The sequence below is a fragment of the Oncorhynchus mykiss genome, chromosome 2 (genome assembly GCF_013265735.2).
Source record: "Oncorhynchus mykiss isolate Arlee chromosome 2, USDA_OmykA_1.1, whole genome shotgun sequence".
NCBI classification, from domain to species: domain Eukaryota; kingdom Metazoa; phylum Chordata; class Actinopteri; order Salmoniformes; family Salmonidae; genus Oncorhynchus; species Oncorhynchus mykiss.
In genome coordinates this window covers 66,064,632-66,084,154 of record NC_048566.1, presented here as the reverse complement: position 1 = coordinate 66,084,154, position 19,523 = coordinate 66,064,632, and the positions used below count along the sequence as shown (strand labels likewise).

The 19,523-nt window shown below is 42.6% G+C and overlaps 2 protein-coding genes across 4 annotated transcripts in view; one reads left to right on the top strand and one right to left on the bottom strand.

Annotated features, from left to right (window-relative positions):
- Nucleotides 1–125: 125 nt before the first annotated feature.
- ldhd (lactate dehydrogenase D) lies at nt 126–10,864 on the bottom strand. Of its 3 annotated transcripts, none has more exons than XM_021568693.2 (11): nt 10,618–10,861; nt 5,542–5,654; nt 5,033–5,174; nt 2,737–2,878; nt 2,264–2,423; nt 1,868–2,067; nt 1,474–1,602; nt 1,211–1,338; nt 1,015–1,105; nt 780–891; nt 126–660 (listed from the first exon to the last, which is right to left on the bottom strand). In XM_021568693.2, the coding sequence occupies exons 1-11, from the start codon at nt 10,714–10,716 to the stop codon at nt 495–497; spliced, it is 1,482 nt and encodes a 493-aa protein (XP_021424368.1). In that variant the 5' UTR covers nt 10,717–10,861; the 3' UTR covers nt 126–494. The 3 variants fall into 3 exon arrangements, with proteins under 3 accessions (XP_021424368.1, XP_021424383.1, XP_021424377.1); XM_021568708.2 differs by having other exon boundaries at nt 198–660; nt 1,211–1,333; nt 1,487–1,602; nt 10,618–10,862; XM_021568702.2 differs by having other exon boundaries at nt 417–660; nt 780–879; nt 10,618–10,864.
- A 3,308-nt stretch (nt 10,865–14,172) lies between these two features.
- snrkb (SNF related kinase b) overlaps nt 14,173–19,523 on the top strand; it is a 37,960-nt gene continuing 32,609 nt past the window's right edge. Inside the window, exon 1 of the mRNA XM_021568680.2 lies at nt 14,173–14,552. The gene's annotated coding sequence lies outside the window, so the exon portion shown is untranslated. The remainder of the gene's footprint in view (nt 14,553–19,523) is intronic.

Here is a 19,523-nt window from a genome sequence, read left to right as displayed (position 1 = left end):
ATGGAAATGATGGTGTGTAAATGCTTATTATTTAGTTACTTTGTTCACCCAATTTGAAGGCATCAGCTAATATCGACAAATCAGACTGTAAGAAGAAATCTTTAGACATAAGAGCAACTACACCATGGCAATATGAGGGATTTTTATTAAAAAAATACTTCATTGTCAATGAGAAGCGGCCAATTACAGTTTGAATACAGTATGTACACATCAACAGGGCACACAATTTAACAGAAACAAAACACAGAACGTTGCATTAGGATTGTTGCAATTATATCATTTCAAGCCACCATTCCATTCTAATAACATCTAAATTAGCAGCAGTTCATTCTGAGGAACTGGACAGGCAAAAATAACACAATTTGCCCTTGGCACTCAGTCAGTTACTCTATAAAATACCAAACTCCTGACACCCTGTGGCAGACAAAGGTATTGTTTTAAACTTCATTCATTGATTCAGTGCTCTGATAAGGTCATAGCTACAGTACCTTCAGCTACAGAACCTTCCCAGGATTCATGAGGTTCTTGGGATCAAGGGTGGCTTTGAGGCCCTGCATGACCTCGATGGCCAGGGGTCCCATCTCCTCTCGGAGCAACGCTCGTTTCCCCAGGCCCACCCCGTGCTCCCCCGTACATGTCCCGTCCAGGGCCAGTGCTCTCCTACAGCATGAGAGAAACAGAGAACTATAAATACAGGGATAAGAGAGAAGGAGTTCAATGGTCAGGAACAAGGGGCCGATATAAAAGGAGAAAGGATAGGATAGAGAGACATACAGTACCTGGCCAGTCGCTCAGTGAACTCATGAACTCTAATGACCTCATCCTGGTCATTGGGGTCCATGACCATTATACAATGGAAATTTCCATCTCCAACATGACCTGCGATCGGACCTCAGGAGAGAAAGAATCCTCAATACACTACTGGTCACACACAAACATGTACAGTAACAAACACTGTATCCTCTGAGTGATGTCCCACCAGGGAGTCTGTGTTGATTGTTAGCTAGCCGTTACCTGTGAGTCCGTTTAGCATCAGGTCCTCCTTGGTTTCCACAATGATCTGAGGGAGACGCGAGAGAGGGACGCACACATCTGTGGAGTAGGCCTGCAGGACCAAAATGGAGTCGGCACATTTCTGTTACAACATTACAAACAATAATGCCGAAGTGATTACATTATTTATCAATAATTATTAGAGTCAGAGCCTTACCTTGCAGCCCGGTCTGAGTGCCAGGGCAGCGTACCAGGCATCGTGTCGTGCCTTCCACAGGCGCCCGCGGGTCTCTGCATCCCGTGCCCAGCTAAAGTCTGACCCACCGTTAGCCTGCGTGATCTCCTCTGGACAGTTTCCAATCAACAAATAAAGAAGAAATCTCACTCAAGTCAAATTTACAGCAAACTATCGCAAGTAACGTTAACTTAACGTACAATTACATCACACATTCAGTATAACACCGTACAGCAACAAAACACCTGTGACGGTAACCTGCTCCTCCAGACTCTTCTCAGTGCCGTGGAACTCCAGGAAGAGCGTGGGGGCCACGGGGTAGGACAGCGAGTTGAAGCTGTTACAGGCGTCAATCATCACATCATCAAGGAACTCTGGAAAGGACAGACGTGGTTGGATTAGAACAAGGCTCCAGCTCCAATGAGAAGATTGTGGTAAAAAAACACTTGGTCAGTGTTTTAAATAGCATCAGGTCCTCCAATTAGTGTCTAAAGCCCTTGGTTGCTCTGAGTAAGAATGCATAGCAGTCTCTTGCTCAGTGTCAGTTTAAGATGGACAGGCACCTTACAGTAAGAAAACAATGAACGCAGAGGTAAGTTCTGTGTTAAAAACTAGTAAATGGCCACCTTGTCTACTCACCAATGCGTGCGATGGGCACTCCAGTCTGGAGGACCTGCACAGTGCTGTCCACTGCTGCCTGGACAGAGGGGAAGGTGCACACAGCAGACACCATGGCTTCTGGCACCCCGTAGAGACGCAGGGTGGTCTTCGTGATCACTCCCAGAGTGCCCTCTGAACCCACAAACAGGTTGGTCAGGTTGTACCCCGCTGACGTCTTCCTAACGGAGACGAGAGAAGGTCAAAGGTCATACATGTCCTCATTACTGGTGAAATTACAGAAAGAGAGAGAACACCACATAGGTTGTTAATAGCTAAACACTAAAACCTGTTTTAACTGTCACTTTCTGTTTCAGGCCTGGCAGTGTAACCAATGATGTATATAACCATGAATATATCCATGTCTGGGAGTGTTACCGGGGCCGGCGCCCCCTGCCTGCTGTGTGGATGATGGATCCATCTGCCAGCACCACCTCTAGGTTGAGTACGTTCTCCCGCATGGTGCCGTAGCGCACCGCATTGGTGCCTGATGCACTGGTGGCAGCCATGCCACACAGAGACGCGTCTGCACCAGGGTCTGTGTGTGCCGACAGACAGTAGAACACCTCAGTGATTTCATACCCAACACTTCACAAATATTCTTCCCAACTTCGGGCACAAAATGTCAGCTAGAATGACGATCATGCAATACCATTGTACATGAAAGTAGTTGGTGTGATTACTTATATCAGGGGTTCCCAACATTTTCCACCCATGGACCCCTATTTCACGATAGAAAAATGTTCCCCTTCATTTCACAATGATTAACTAAACTCAGGCGTGTGTATAGTGACAGGCCTATTGGGCCTACCCGTTGGAGCAGTGACATCATTGCAGGTCACGTGACTCACCGACAGGAAACCACAGGCCCGTGTCTCTCAGGTAGGAGTTGAGGCCTTTGCGTGTCACACCTGGCTCCACGCTCACATCAAAGTCCTCCTGATGGAGGTCCAACACCCTGTCCATGTTCCTCAGACTAAAACACACCCCGCCCTTACACACACACACACACACACACACACACTTGGAATACTTCCTATAGACCCTCAATGAAACATTGTGAATACAAGGACCCATGTTATCAGAGGTCAGGGATGCACTGTACAGACGTCTGCCTGCGCTATTTGGTACTGACAACACATTGACGCCTTTTTCAAGACCTCTTACACAGCACCCTTCATTTAGACACCTTTAGGAGATGATGACACTGCATCCTGTCTTACTCTGTCACACACATTCCGACTAACATTGTGCGAGAGAAACAAAAAACGTCAACATGAATTATTATGGCTTTTACACAAAACAACTTTCTCTCTCACTCTAGTAATCTTTCTCTCTAGGGTCATTCCATTGGATTCACATAATATTCAACAAATTATAGTACCCAACATCCGATTTGGTCTAAACTTTTCCTACCATTGAACATCCATCCAGGCTAATCCCACCCCATCAATCAGTACGCTCACAGCCTGGTTCCTCTCTAGGTTTCTTCCTAGGTTCTGTCCTTTCAGGGAGTTTTCCTAGCCACCGTGCTTCTACACCTGTATTGCTTGCTGTTTGGGGTTTTAGGCTGGGTTTCTGTACAGCACTTTGAGATATCAGCTGGTGTACGAAGTGCTTTATAAATAAATGTGATTGATTGAGTTCTCTATGTTTGACAAGTAGTATAGAGCTGTGGCTTAGAGTATTGCTTATTCACCATTTGTAAAGGATATCCCTGTGAATCTGGTGATGGTTGTTTACCCCTGTTCAGAGAAATTAGCCATTGACGTCGCTTGCATTTTTTGCCATAAATGTGAGAAAGTACCATGTTTTGTCCACTAGATATCGCTGTTCCTGCTACTGCCACCACACCCTTTTATCCATGTTGCTGGTCTCTTGTGTTTATTAAATGAATCACAACATTTTCTTTGGAAATTGGGTAGAATAGCTTTTGCTGATGATGAAAATGTATTGTGTGGTCAAGCCAGTCCTCCATGAAAGGAATTCAGTTTGTCCTTCTCTTAGCAACCTAATGCTTCAACCCAGCTCTCCTTGAATAGTCCAACAAACGGCAGCTCTCTGAGAACTATCCGTATGGTGCAATTCTCATATGAAGACTTTTCTTTCAAGCCCGAAACTTTGATGGAGAAATGGGCTAGTGACTAAAATGTTATGACAACCCTTAGATAATAATTCAAATATAATCCATTGCATGGCAGTCATATGTTTTTCAAATTCTTAGAAAACATCTCTATTATGTAGTGGGATTAGTGACATTTACCATTAAACCCAACCCAATACAATTACCATTGCAAAACACTATATATATATACATATATATATACACACACCGTGTGTATTTGGGACTTTTACCATTGAAGTGCTGTAACCTAATGGTTTGTTTGTTCACCAGGAATGGTCTAACTAATCCAGACCTTTTTGAAGGGAATAAACCACACATAGAGGGTCTGTTTCATGGACAGAAATTAAGCCTAAGAGAATGAAAAACAGAATTGCTTTCATGGAGGACAGGCTCGAATTGTGAGGATGACCATAAAATCTATTTTCATCATGAGCAAAAGCCATTGGTTTTCTACCCAAAGTTGTAAAAAGAATGTTGTGATTCATTTAATAAACACAAGAGACCAGCAACATGGATAAAAGGGTGTGGTGCCAGTAGCAGGAACAACTGCATCTATTGGACAAAATGTGGTACTTTCACACTTATTTATTGTAAATAATGCAAGTGACTTCAATGACTAATTTCTCTGAACAGAGGGAAAAAAACATCACCAGATTCACAGGGAATACATTACAAAGGATGCAGAAGAAGCAATACTCCATACTACTTTTCAAACACTGATAAACGATACTGTACACTGGTTGTTGGGTTTGGATTGGCATGGGGTGTGTAGGCTCCATGGGTGGCTTTTTATAATTTGTTGGATTCCTTATGTCTTACTCATTGTTAGGAGGAATTAAGTTCCAAATTGGATGTTGGGTACTATATTTATTGAAGATTATCTGAATCCTATCAATTAAAATGGCAAATTTGTCTACAATCAATTATCTTAATCAAATTATATATAAATTCACAGAGAGATTAATCAATCTTTCCAGGCTGGTATTTATCTTTCTCCTTGACACAGACTGATTCGCTCTCACCTTAAGTGCACCCACTCCTCCCTCGAGGCCTGTGCCTGTGCCAAATGGGATGATGGGAAGGTGGTGGTGGTGGCAGATCTTGGCGAGGGCACTGACCTCCTCCACACTCCGCGGCCACACCACTACGTCTGGGGGGCGACATCTGGGAGAGAACAATCACTTAGACTTATTGGATACTCCTAGAACCACCAAGGCACACCCCGAATCCCTGTAGCTATCCATCACCAGAAACACATCAGGGTTGGGTCAATTCGAATTGAAGGCAGTCAATTCAGGAATTTATGTGAATTTAATAATCAGATTTCATACATTTTTTATTTTAAAACATTGAAAAGAAATGCAATTTTTTCAATTATTTAATTGAAATTTAAGTTCACTTCCTGAATTGACTGGCTTCAATTCAAATTGACCCCAACCCTGAAACACATACACAAATCGAGTGTGTGCGTATGTGTGCCTGCATGTTGGAGACAGGACACACCTGCTCTGTGCCAGACGGCTGAGCTCACCTGTGTACAGACTCGTCTCTGCCATGTTGCTCCCTGACTGCTGCACCCAGGGACACTCCATCTTCACCACACACCGAGCGGAATGCAGGGATCACCCGCTCCCACCCACCATTCTAACACAGGGACACACACAATAAGAACAGTTTAGCCATACCTGAACAAGGGAACTATACAAGAACCACATAGGTGTTGTTGGACTTGTGACTGAATTAATCAACTGTATACTTCTATAGACAAGAAAGGCAGGAAGGTGAATAAAAATAAAATAAATGCACAGAAATAAATATCATTATAAGCCTTAAAAAGACATGTATACATGCTTGTAACAAGTAATAAAGCATTACTGTTCACAAGTTCTGAAAATTACAACTACAAAAAAAAAAAAAAAAAAAAGATAAGGATTGACAAGGAGAGACCCTTGTTTTCAGCACCTTCTTAAGAAAGTACCCACTGAGCATTTGACGTCATGCAACGTCTTTTTTGGGTCAATCATAGACATCTACGTTTCACAAGTTTGGACGGCACAGTACAGTAAAGAAGATTGGAGTATAGTACAGAACAATTTAGTGGAGCACTGCTGGCTTGCCTCTGAAGCTAAGCAGGGTCGGTCCTGGTCTGTCCATGGATGGGAGACCAGACGCTGCTAGAAGTGGTGTTGGAAGGCCAGTAGGTGGCACTCTTTCCTCTGGTCCCAAAAAAATTAACCCAATGATTGGGATCATTGCCCTTTGTAGGGTGCAGTCTTTCGGATGGGACGTTAAACAGGTGTACTGACTCTTGTCGTGTCTTTGGCTATGCCGGATTAAGTGATATGACATGCTATTCTATAAAATTATTTCTCTGTAATTAATATTACCTGATTGAGCTAATAATGTAAATGTAATTAACTAGAGAGTCGGGCGCCACAAAATAATATTTATAGAACTGTTATATTCCGAATAAACTCTTAAAGACCTAGTAATATTTTTACATCAATAGCAGTCAATATTAATCGTCGTCTTAATTCAGTCTCATCTGAAAGTTGTAAATTCTTGGTTATCTGCACGAACCCTGGCTAACAAGTAGAATCAGCAATACAAAATTGGGTTTAATTATTTATTTACTAAATACCTAACTAATCACACAGAATTACACACATTTAAATCATAACTTGATTACAAATTACGTCATAAAGGAAAACGTCCCTAGCGGGCGGAACAGATATGACAGCTGGTTACACAAAAGGGGCTGGGTTTGAATGAAAGAGTGGAAAGACTGAGGAACAAAGGGCAAAGCTGTGCTATCGTAAATACAGTATCTTATGCATTCTAAATTACCTCCCATTTGGGAAAGGAAAATGCAATAAATATTTACTCTGAGCTGCGCTTCGGTAGGTTGGTGGTAGATGGAAGGCTGTGTTGCCCAACCGAGTCCTTTGAAGAATGTCTCTGCTGGTAAATTGAATACGTTGTAGTTACGTCATTGTGTGGTAGACGGGATACTCTGTCTGTTCCTTCCTAACCCTCATTTGCAGCAGCTGTTGCTAACTCAACGGCTAGGAGGTATCACTTCTGTAGTGAATAAGAGTTCAAAGTTCATACCATTCGCAACCAAAGCTCACGCTGATGTTGGCTTCGTTCTGTAGTTATTATCTGAACCATTCTGACATCGGACCGTCGTTCTCACGTCCTCGGAACAGGAGGTTATATTGTCGTCAAGGGCTTATATAGGAAGGGAGAGGAGGGTGTGTTTGAAAAGTTTTATAGCCCATGTCCCTTCACAGGGGCGGGCCCCTGATTGAGCTAAGAGCCCTATCTTATGAAAACCCAAATCTCACATTTTAGAAGCTAAAATCACATTTCATCACGAACAATTTCATATTCAAACATTTAAATTGAACAACAATTCCATGTGAATCCGATAACTCTGAGGTGTAGACTTTCCACTGTAGAGTTTATGTCATTTTATCATTGATGAGAATGTCTCAGATGACAACTGAACTGACATCATATTCATTAAGTACCACCGCATATGTTCCATTGGTTGGATTACCAGAATATAGTTAATTTCACCCCACCTTCTGATGTTCCCAGAATCTCTATGTTAACCAAGGGTTTTGCAAATGTAACATCAGTAGGGTAGAGAGAGGAAAAAGGGGGGAAGAGGTATTTATGACTGTCATAAACCTAACCCCAGGCCAACATCATGACACTCTATGGTTATTATAGATAGCATGGCACTTATTGTAAGGGTGTTAACCCTGGTGTCCTGGCTAAATTCCCAATCTGGCCCTCATGGCCACCTAATCAACCCTAGCTTCTAATTGGCTCATTAATCCCCCTACACTCTCCTGTAACTATTCCCCAGGTCATTGCTGTAAATGAGAATGTGTCCTCAGTGAACTTTTAAAAAAGTAAAGCAAAGGTTAAATAAATACACAGCTGATTCAAATCACCAACTCATCCTCAAGCTATGATTGTTTGAATCAGCTGTGTAGTGCTAGGGTAAAAACCATAACATGCACCCAATTGGGGCCCCAGGACAGAGTTACGGAAACCTATTGTACCCTACTAAACTGTACTCTACTAAATGTCTCTCTACTGTGTCGTATTCTACCGAATAAAACTCTACTGTCCTGTGCAGCTTAAGGCTAAGTTCATCGATAGATATCTGAGCTGTTTCCCAAAACCATCGTTATTAACGATGCACTTATAAACACTTATATTCTAACGCCTGCCTCAGACCACTCCTAGAACAGTTAAGTGCGTTGTTAGATGCCTTTTTCCCCTTTCGAGTCACTTCACACACAGAAGAGGTTTATCGGTCTCTGTGACTGCGGGTAACTTCACAACGAAGTTGACTACAAATACAATGTTTTTGAAATTGTTGCAAACAAGCAAAGGATGAAAAGATGCTTCAAATGAAAACTGAGATGACTGCATTAGATAAATAGCCTACCTTCTGTACAGTATAAGCTACATAGGCCTATATACGGTATTAAATTATATTGAAATAGATTTCATGTTCATTCAATTTAGTTTTATTTGTCTCCTGTAACATATTTCATGATGTGTAGCCTAACATGAGCTCAATGTTCCAAATCTGTGATTTAGTGCATTTTTATTGGAAAATAATTAGAATAAGCCACCTCAATATATGAGTGTTTATCTCTCTAGGAGCTGATTCGTCATCAGTATTGTGAAATAATTCAAATGTTAAGGTAACATTTTAATGGAAAAGGGTGATCCGAGAGAAGCTCCACATTTCTTTCGACTCCATCAGTACAGACACATGCTTCAACAAAACACTTACCGACCGTTCTATCTGTGTGGTGTTTTGGGAAACGCATGTTACATCTTGGTTAATTGTGCTTTGTTAAAACACCGCCATGGGGAAACCGGGGCCTGTACTGTACTCTGTGTTCTACTATACTAAACTGTGCCGTACTGTATGATTCGTTCAGATTTAGATCTGGCTCGCACCGACCAAACGTGTACTTGTTTGGGGGCGCAACTAATTTGACTAATACCCATCATGCTTTGCAATACTTTTTTTTTTTTTTACATTTAGGTCAGTCAGCAGACACTCTTATCCAGAGTGACTAAGTGCATTCAACTAATTTGTTTTTACATTTAGGTCAATCAGCAGACACTCTTATCCAGAGTGACTTAGTCAGTGCATTCAACTAAGATAGATAAACAACAACGTATCAGTCACAGCAAAAAATAAAAAATATGTAACCGTTACTCTATAATGCTATTGTAGTTGAAGTGGTCTGCAGTCTGCTCCTCTTTCCTATGAAGATATATCGCAAATATTATTGCGATATAATGCTTACTTAATTAAAAATGTATAGCAGTTGAATTTTGGCCATAGATGCAATGCCTGAAAAATAAGTATTTTCCACGTCCGTAAAATATCTATTTTTACCTTTCATTCAACACCTATAATGCACTGATTTCAATGTCCGGAGAAGACGTCTTTAAACATCCGGAAAAAAACATGTGACGTCTGTATAAGACGTCTTTTCATTTTCGTAAAATATGTATTTTTGACGTCCAGCACCTGAAATGCATGTGATGGCCACGTCTGAAAAACACATTTTCAACGTAATTTTGCTTACTTGGTAGCCTAGATGGCTAGGCTATACTAGCTCTGGAAAACTAGGTCGAATTATGCCTTCCCCCTACAGTTCTCCGCCATTTGCTTCGCCCACAAATGCCACACGTGAACTACAATCCCGACGTTGTATTGTAACGTTTATAAATGTAAATAATCATCACTTGCTATATGGCTTTCGAAAAATATCGTATCTTTCATCAGTGAGAAATAGTATTTCAAATAAAACTCAACTCCACTCAGCTATGGGTGCCTCCATCTGACTAAACTACACTTCAGCTTCATATGCCACGTTCAAAACAACTGGGAGCTCGGAAGTCGGATGAAATCAAAACAACTGGGAACACGGAAAAAACTATATCCGAATGGGAAAAATCGATTTGAAGGGTTATCAAACTCGGAATTCCAACTCAGGAACCCGAGCCTCTCTAGAGTTCCAACTTGACGATCACCGACTTCATGATTTGCACTGAGTTCCCAGTTGTTGTGAACGCGGCATTACACACAGGTGTTCGGAACATGCTAGATAGCCTCTTGTCTTCAGTAAACAAGTGCTGTAACATAGAGAAATGGCCACACTAACCTTAACAAGGTGTGTATCAATTTAACCTTTAGTTTAACAAAAAGACAAAACATTTCTCGCTGATATGAAAGATAAGGTTCTTGTGTTTCCAAAACAGTAGCGCAAGAGATGCATGTTAATGTTCAGACCGAGCGTCGAGATCTTAACAAAACTCCCCCTACAGAAGACGCCTTCGTCCAATTATGTGTAATGTAATGCAATAGAACGGAGTCATGATCAAGGGCTAAGGCTCTACTACTACTAGCCTACAGAATAAATGCAGTCGTGCATTTCGGTTATCTATCCACCAGAACAAGAATATATCATGCAGCTCATTAAGCTTTTAAACATTAACTACCGGTATGATCAAAATATCAGAACAAACTGACACATTACCAAGTTAACTGAATGCTCACTTTTAAAGTGTGTTCTTTCTTGATAGTGCGACACTGCACGAAATTAGACGTTGACAGGTGAGCGTACAAGCGTCGCGTTGGTCCCAAGGCGAAGGTCATATTCACAGATCAGAATGTCGGCCCGTGAAATATTTTTTATAATAAACTACTGTATACTAAATGCACTTAGCTGTCGCCTGCGATTTCATAATGGACAAAGTATTCTTCCGGATCAGAAGTTTACAGTAGTGACGTCGAAACTTCTTCTTCGTTTGGTTTTCCGGTAGACCAGATGCTGTGTTGTATTGCTGCCATTCGCAGGTCAGAGTACGGATTGCACATTTTTTGACCAAAAAAAAGGGAAAAGGGGAATGGGAAAAACTTGAATTGCACCACCATCTAACCCTGCACCTATACACTATCCCACCACCCCATCCCACAACTTTGGCCCTAAACGAGCCTACAACAGGCTGTCGGCCTGGGAGGATGGAACCCCTTCTCTCAAAACATCCTGTAGATCTTCTAAACTAAAAATATTTCACACCCAAATATTTATCTGCTGCTGCAACTACCACATCTATCTTCTGTGATTTCTGCTCCATCAGTGCAGTGCAGTTGATCACCATGGCTGTAAATGCAAGAAATCCAACCTTACTAAACTCATCCTCGCTGGCTCTCTCTCTTCAAGCCTACTCATGGGGGCATCCCAGTTGACTCACTCATCCTTGGGCTATGTTCTACTCTCTTCACTGCCTCATAGGAAACTTTCTGCCCCACTTGAACTCTGGCAATCTCAACCTGTCTCTCTCTCACAGGGCACTTCGGATCCCCAGCTGCATGGGCACCCCCACAGTTGACTACAGTGCTTTCTCTATCCCAACAGCACACTCCCTCTGACTATATCTTCCTGCACATTTCTCACATCGTGGGATCTCCCTTCTACACACTGCTGCAACATGTCTGAATCCTTGGCACCGAAGCGGGTTCAGAACATAGGCCCTCACAGAATAGCAAAGCTAAACATGACAGACAGGGTATTCTCAGTCTCGCCATTGCCACCGAGTCTACGTCTTACCAAACGGCAGGTGTCACAAACACTAGGAATATACCTTTTAATTTGATCCACCTCTACACTCAACGTTATCCCACTGATCACCCTTTTTAGTGGCTCCAGACAGCAAAGCCCACCACAGGTTGAGTCACGAGCCACGTGACTCCAAGTGCCCACTTCCTCTAGGAGGCAGATACACAAATCTAAACAATTCCACTTCTCAAAACTTCCACAAATGTAACCAGTTTGTCCTTTACCCAGCTTGACTCAATGTATGGGTCAGCCAAAAAGCAGGAATCCACTCTTTCCAAAATTCGCACTCCTACCTGTCCAAAATCATCTCTGGTACGATTCTCAGGGCAAATGTTGGAAGACTCTACCACACCTGTCACCACAGGTAGGCCCAATACATCCTGGACTGGTTCAACTTCAGAGTGCTCACCACTGCTGACTGACTCCATTTCGCGGATCATCAAGGTTCTCAAGAGAGCTTGATGACCTATAAGTAAGATTACTTGGTTTGTAATTAGGAGACATAGGTATGTAGACCTTGAACGAAGGTGCATGCTCAGGAGACGAGTCTCTGATCTTAACAGCGAAGTCTTACGCTTTCGCGTCATCGCACTTCTGACGTCGACCTCACGCGAGGTACCTGCCTACACATTAGTCTCAACTAGCCAGACCTTGGGCAACGGCTTGTAGGCCCAGTGCAGTCAAAAACATGATTTCCCTGTGTTATATATATATTTCCACACTGAGGTTGGAATAATATTATAACTAATTATGATAATGCAATTTTGTTGTAAGAACTGTTTGAAAAGACCTGAAATTTCTGCCTGTTTTGGTGGGATAGATTTTGGCCAGGTGCAAAAGTAGTTAATAGATCAATTCGAGAGTTCCAAAGCTAGTTTTCAGTTGTCCCCTCCCACTCAGACCATTCCCAGACAGTCCTAGTTAAATTCTTACTTGAGAAATTGCTCTTTGCTAAGAAGCTATTTTTGTTTCTTTTTGACCATTTTAATTGAAAGCAATCACAGTAAGGTACTTAGAAATGATTTTATATTGGAGATAAAAAACAGCTGTATTGGACCTTTTTTAACTGTAACATTTAAGGATTGCGGATGTAATCCGTCTGGCTCGAGACGCCACCTACATATTGAGCAGCAATATCAAGCAAAACCAATCAGGTTACTAGTGTTTCAAATTTTAACATTAAATAGGGGTTTTTGGCTTGAATAACATATTTGGAATCATTTGTATAATCTACTATCCATTCGACTGTAAACAAGTTTTGTAAGACAGCTATCAATTTGTTACTGTGAGCCTTTTAATTAAGCCAAGCTTTTTTATTTTTTTTATCAATTTGGCCAAAGTCACAAAGTGACACATTGAATGGTGATGCATTTATAAAATGCAAATGTCATAGGAAAGAAGCCTCTAGTGATAGCATCGTTCCACTAGATGGGAGTATGGTACCACAAGTCTCCTCAAGGCTATTCCTCATCCAGTAGGCTATAATCAGACTCACGGTACAGTACTGTTATTTTTTTCATTTGTTTATGTAGCTAGCCATTCTATTTAGAAATATCTGTTTTTTTTTGCTCTAGTGACATGTCCGTAGGTCATATGAGACAGCAGAAAATTGGAATGAGATATCTCCTTTTTTCCCAAGATGAAATCAATCAAAATATCTGGCTGCTCAGCTGTGCTGCTGGTAGGTTTTGTATTATAGCCCCAGTACAAAGTTTTGTCAATACACTTGATGATGGATTTTCACATTTCAGTGTGGGTCAGTGGCCTACAGTGAGATGGGCTCGGTTGGGGGCCCTTCAACCAGGATCAATAGAGAGAGAGGGTTCTTTGAGGCCGTATCTGATACCCTTCTTATTCCACTGTTTCCAGAATAGCTTTTAGTAGACAAGCTGTCAGTCTGTGTGGCACAGGTCCCAACACCCCAGACCAGAGCTCTCTGCTGCCTGGGCCAAATATGTTCAGAGACCTGATCAATGCCTCTGGGATGATTAAAATGCTCTCTCTTTCCACTCAGAACTCCAGGACTCTCCGCACTGTTTGCTTCTGCTCATCTGCTTTAGTTTGTTTACAGGACTTTCTGTCCTCCTCCTTGGGTATTTACAACAGCTTATGTTGTGTAATATGTACTTATTACAGATATTAACAAGTTGATTGCATCTGTTACAGGTGTCTGAGGATATTATTGTGTCATTTATCATAGGCTAAGGTAGCCATACTGACTAAAGAGAACGTGTTTTCATTATTTCTCTGCAAGGGCATTCTAAAGAATTACAATTTGTAAAAAGCCTTTGTAGTTATGAATCATTGCTAAAGGCTACAGTTGACCTAATGTGATGTGGTTGAAAGGCAACCCATAGAAATATGTGAGTAATGGCATTATCCCCATTGTTTCTTGCTTTCCTCCACCTACCTAATTATAGACAGTGACACGCTGGCTGTTGCATTGCATAATATTCTTCCTCTCTCTTGACTTCAGAACAGACATTTTTTCCTGTATAGGCCCTCAGCCCTTCCTCTCGCGCACTGGGAGAGAACATCGTCCGCAGAGGACGCGAGTGAGCTGGAATGCTTTGACGTCAGTAGCAGGCCAGCGCTCAGAGCCGATCAGACAGTGAATGAATGCGCGAATACTGCAGAGAGGCGCACTCGCAGCATCGACCATCCATCCCTGTTGCCTCGTCCTTTCGGAGACATCGGGGCATACACACGCCACTGGCACAGTGAACACAACAGGACGTCGGGAAAATATTGGAAACCAATAGCTTTACGATTCTAACTCATCAAGTAGTATTGGAATAGCAAGAAGTGCCAAGCTGTTTACAGAGGCAGGTCGCTCCACAAGCCTCAAGGATAACGCATTTTCCTCTCAATGGTAAGTTATTTTTGTAACCTTTTAAGGTAGCAATATTCTCACTCTTTTAGCAATTTTAGCATCATCGTCTTTGGTTAGAATGTTATTGTCAGACCGCGGATGTTTACGACGTGTCTATTTTTGTGCATTTCATCAGATGCGTAGTAGATGCGTATTTTGCGAACTCAGGACTGCAGTTGCGGAGTGGAAGTTTACCAGTCGAAAGCAAGTGTTTACGCCGGGCTGTTGTACTGCTTATATTAATCTCCAAGGGGACAATGGGACAATTGTTATTTGCATTTTGATATCTATCCATATGTGCTCGCAGCTTTCACAGAAAATTACACTGACTCACGGATGATCGATCCATCCTCTCTAATATCCAGATTCCTATTCAAGTTTAGCGGAAACTTTTAATGCTTTAATGTAAGTAAACTGTTGATGTTCATGATCCCATAATGAAAGATGATGATGATTGTAGTACAGGGGATGATGAGTAAAATAATTGCTCATGTGTTCTGTGTGTGTTAGGGGGGTGGCAAGTCCGGTGGCATCTCACAGTGCATTGTGTGAACACTGATAACGCTGTAGCCTATTGGTCGTTACTGTAACAAGAGAGCTGGATCCTGGCCTGCACCTCTTCTTTTTATTATCTTGGCTTCTCCAGGGAAACCATGGAGCATGGGTCAACTCTGAGTCATCACAGGACCACCAACCAGAGAGGGAGAGAGAAGAAGAGGGTGGACAGGAATACAGATGGGGTGATTGAATAGCAGAGGAAAGTTAAAGTGATCCTACAGAGTTGATAATTGAGGGAACAAGCATGTGATTGTGTGTATACAGTCAGAGTGCATGTGTGTGTGAGGGCTTGTTGGCATGTGTACAAGTTACTGCTTATGACCATCTTGTCCTCAGTTAATTTTTTTAAACATTTGCGGGAGGAGACAGATTGTCCTCTGCCTGCGCTGTGACCCCTGGGTCATGGGGTGGGCCTAGGGGAGAGAGAGGGGACAGGAAAGAAGGGAGAGCAGCCAGGTCACACAGGCCCTGCAGCAGTCAGTCTCAGCACACAGCCTTTGTTAGTGCTTCGATCTGCTGCATAAGGGAACAGAGCGTGTGCTGCTCAACACATCAACTAACTATGTGTCTCGGTAGGTCTTGAGAGCCATGCTGTCCTCAACTCCGCTCGCTCATTACCACTGATAGGTGAAAGAACTGGATAGGTGTCCACCATATTGATTTGACTGTCCGTGACCAAACTTTGGGCCCTAGTTATGAGGGAAGGATGACAAGGATAGACCGATATAAGGGTATTTAAGACACAACCCACTCAACACTGTACTTCCCCTCCCAATTGTATTTCTATTAATATTAAAATGCTGTTCCATACAAAGGGAGAGACAGAGGTAATGGAGGAGTTAAATATGTGATGAGTTTAAATGCTGGGAATGAGTGTAGAATTGAATCTACTTTGTTGTAATGAGTGAATTGAGAATTCAGAAGAGAGAGTGCTCTCTCAAGTCTCTGCTCCCCTATTCCCACGTGGACCTCACCATGTTGAATATTGCATGATGGGAACAAGTGAGATGAGATCATACCTAAGGAAACCCCACTCTGTTCCTCCATCACCCCTCCCTCCATTTTCCCCTTCACTATCCTGACTCCATTTCCTCCTCCCTCCCTTTTCCCCTCTCCATCCCTACCCTATCACTCTCTACTCTCCCTCTGATACGAAACCGAATGAGTCATCCCCTTGCCCCTCTCTCGTTATGCTTCTCTCACACCATAATCCTACCCAGCTGTACCCTGTGTGTGTGTGTGTGTGTGTGTGTGTGTGTGTGTGTGTGTGTGTGTGTGTGTGTGTGTGTGTGTGTGTGTGTGTGGCAGTGCATGGGTCCATATTCATCCTTGTCCTTGTGTTAAAGATGCACTCTCAAACTTTTATATAATTTCAGCCAGTAGTTTTGAAAGTGGTGCTCTTGAGCCAAAATGGGTCCCCTTTTTTTGTGTACTGTGTCATCAAATTGTGTACTACGTCATCCGTTTTATTTAGAAATTCCTGTGATATGTTACGAACTCAATTTGTGCAATATGTTACACATTTCTTGCGCTTAAGATCCCTGCGTGCATCTTTAAGTGTGGCCCTTCTATTGTTGTTTGTCTGAAATGTTCACTTAGGTAGAATGTGTTCTCTGCCTTTTCTGCTCAGCTAGCACCAGCAAAAATAGATATTTTCAACAATTGGCTCAAGATGTGAGATCCTTTATGTTTGCAAAGAAATATGCTGAGTGTACTAAAATCATGATGCCTTGGCATTGTTTATTTGTGTATGTGTGTACGTGCACCTGAAGGCATGTGGGTGTGTGCGTGAGAGTGTATGTATGTGTTAGTTTGTCGGTGTGTGTGTCTGTGTGTTTTTATAACTGTAAAATGAATCTCCCCAGCGGAAGCCTTTTCCCTGTGTGAACACTATCAGAAGGAAACAGTGTTGTTCCCTCCCTGCTCCCTATAGGAAACAGTGGTCTGTTTAAGACCTGTTATGCTTTGTTAACTGACAAGAGAGGCAGTGAAAGCCACAGTGAATAGGAGGATGGCCTTATCCTTAAACTCTCTCATTCTCTGTTCTCTCCTGTTCTCTCTCTCACTCCCCCTCTCTTTTACAGTCTACCACAGCACAGCTTGTCCACTGAGTGTTGTTTAACATAACTGCTGTATCTCTCAGATGGTAACATAAAAGCTCTATCCCAAGGACAGATCCTGAGGCAAGTCACACACATTGTGTTTGTGTGGCTGTGTTCATTTGAATGCACAAGTGAGTTTGCCTTTCTGTGTACAGTGATGTGTTTGAATACCCATACTAACTTACTTAATGTGTATATACTACATACTATATGCTATTAGTTCATTTTAGTATACTGTAAACAAACGGTATCCTTTTAGTTGATAATACTAGCCATTTGCCTGTCTACCAGAAGTTGATGCTGTTGCTGTGCAACCACTTGCTATCTTGTTAGCATAACAAATTACTAGCTAGACATCATACCACTTCGGGTGTGTTTGTAAAATCAATCTGGAGTGCACTCTGAGTGTTCGTAAATTCAGAGCGTTGTCAGATTGTCCGTTTGTAAACTCAGAGCGTTTTGCTCTCGGATCGTTTAGAGCCCACACCTGACGCTCTGGCCGGGGAGTAGGGTTAATCCGAGCGTTCTGACCTCACAACGGCAGTCAAACACCCAAGCTAACGTTGTCTAGCTTGCTAGCTACTTCTAGCTACTTCCAGCCACAACTGAGAGAACACCTCACTCTGACCATTTTACTCACCCTAGCAGAGCTGGTTAGGCTGTTTTCATGTTATCCAGAGAGTTGGTGACTAACTATGCTGCTGGCAACCTAAATTTTATCAGCATATCGAATGCGCGACCCAGTCTGGCAAAACCCTGGATCATTGTTATTATAACTTCCGCGATGCATACAAAGCCCTCCCCCAACCCTCCTTTCGTAAAATCTGACCACAACTCCATTTTGTTGCTCTCAGCCTATAGACAGAAACTAAAACAGGAAGCGCCCGTGCTCAGGTCTGTTCAACGCTGGTCAGACCAATCGGATTCCACGCTTCAAGATTGCTTTGATCACGTGGACTGGGATATGTTCCACATTGCGTCTGAAAATAACATTGATGAATACGCTGATGCGGTGAGCGAGTTTATTAGCAAGTGCATCGGTGATGTTGTACCAACAGCGTCTATTAAAACATTCCCCAACTAGAAACCATGGATTGATGGCAGCATTCGCACAAAACTGAAAGCGCGAACCTCTGCTTTTAATCAGGGCAAGGTGACCGGAAACATGATCGAATACAAACAGTGTAGCTATTCCCTCCTCAAGGCAATCAAAAAAGCTAATAGTCAGTATAGAGACAAAGTAGAGTCGCAATTCAACGGCTCAGACACGAGAGGTATGTGGCAGGGTCTACAGTCAATCACGAACTACAAAAGGAAAACCAGCCCCGTCGCGGACCACGATGTCTTGCTCCCAGACAAACTAAACAACTTCTTTGCTCGCTGTCATGGCCGTTGCTGGAAGAAGACCAAGGTGCAGCGTGGTGAGCGTACATTTTCCTTTTTATTTCAACATTTCGCCAACAAAACAATAAACGAAAAACCAACCGTGAAGCTTACAGTGCATTAGTGCCACAAACAAAGTTAACTACCCACAAAGACAGGTGGGAAAAATGGTTGCCTAAGTATGGTTCCCAATCAGAGACAACAAATAGACAGCTGTCCCTGATTGAGAATCATACCCGGCCAAAATAAAGAAATACAAAACATAGAAAATACAACATAGAATGCCCACCCCACACCACACCCTGACCTAACCAAATAGAGAAATAAAACAGCTCTCAAAGGTCAGGGCATGACACTCGCTTTGAGGACAATACAGTGCCACTGACATGGCCCACTACCAAAATCTGCAGGCTCTCCTTTACTGCAGCCATTTAAACGTGTTAACCCTCGCAAGGCTGCCGGCCGAGACGGCATCCCCAGACGCGTCCTCAGAGCATGCGCAGATCAGCTGGCTGGTGTATTTACGGTCATATTCAATCAATCCTTATCCCAGTCTGCTGTTCCCACATGCTTCAAGAGGGTCACCATTGTTCCTGTTCCCAAGAAAGCGAAGGTAACTGAGCTAAATGACTATGACTAATAAAAAAAAAAATGTTGACTCTGATTTTTGTTGAGGCATACTGTACACCACTGTATAAACACAGTGGTGTACAGTAGCACACACTTCTGTCATCATGAAGTGCTTTGAGAGACTAGTCAAGGACAATATCACCTCCACCCTACCTGACACCCTAGACCCACTCCAATTTGCTTACCGCCCCGATAGGTCCACAGACGACGCAACCTCAATCGCAATCACACTGCACACTGCACAAACCCATCTGGAAAAGAGGAATACCTATGTAAGAATGCTGTTCATCGACTACAG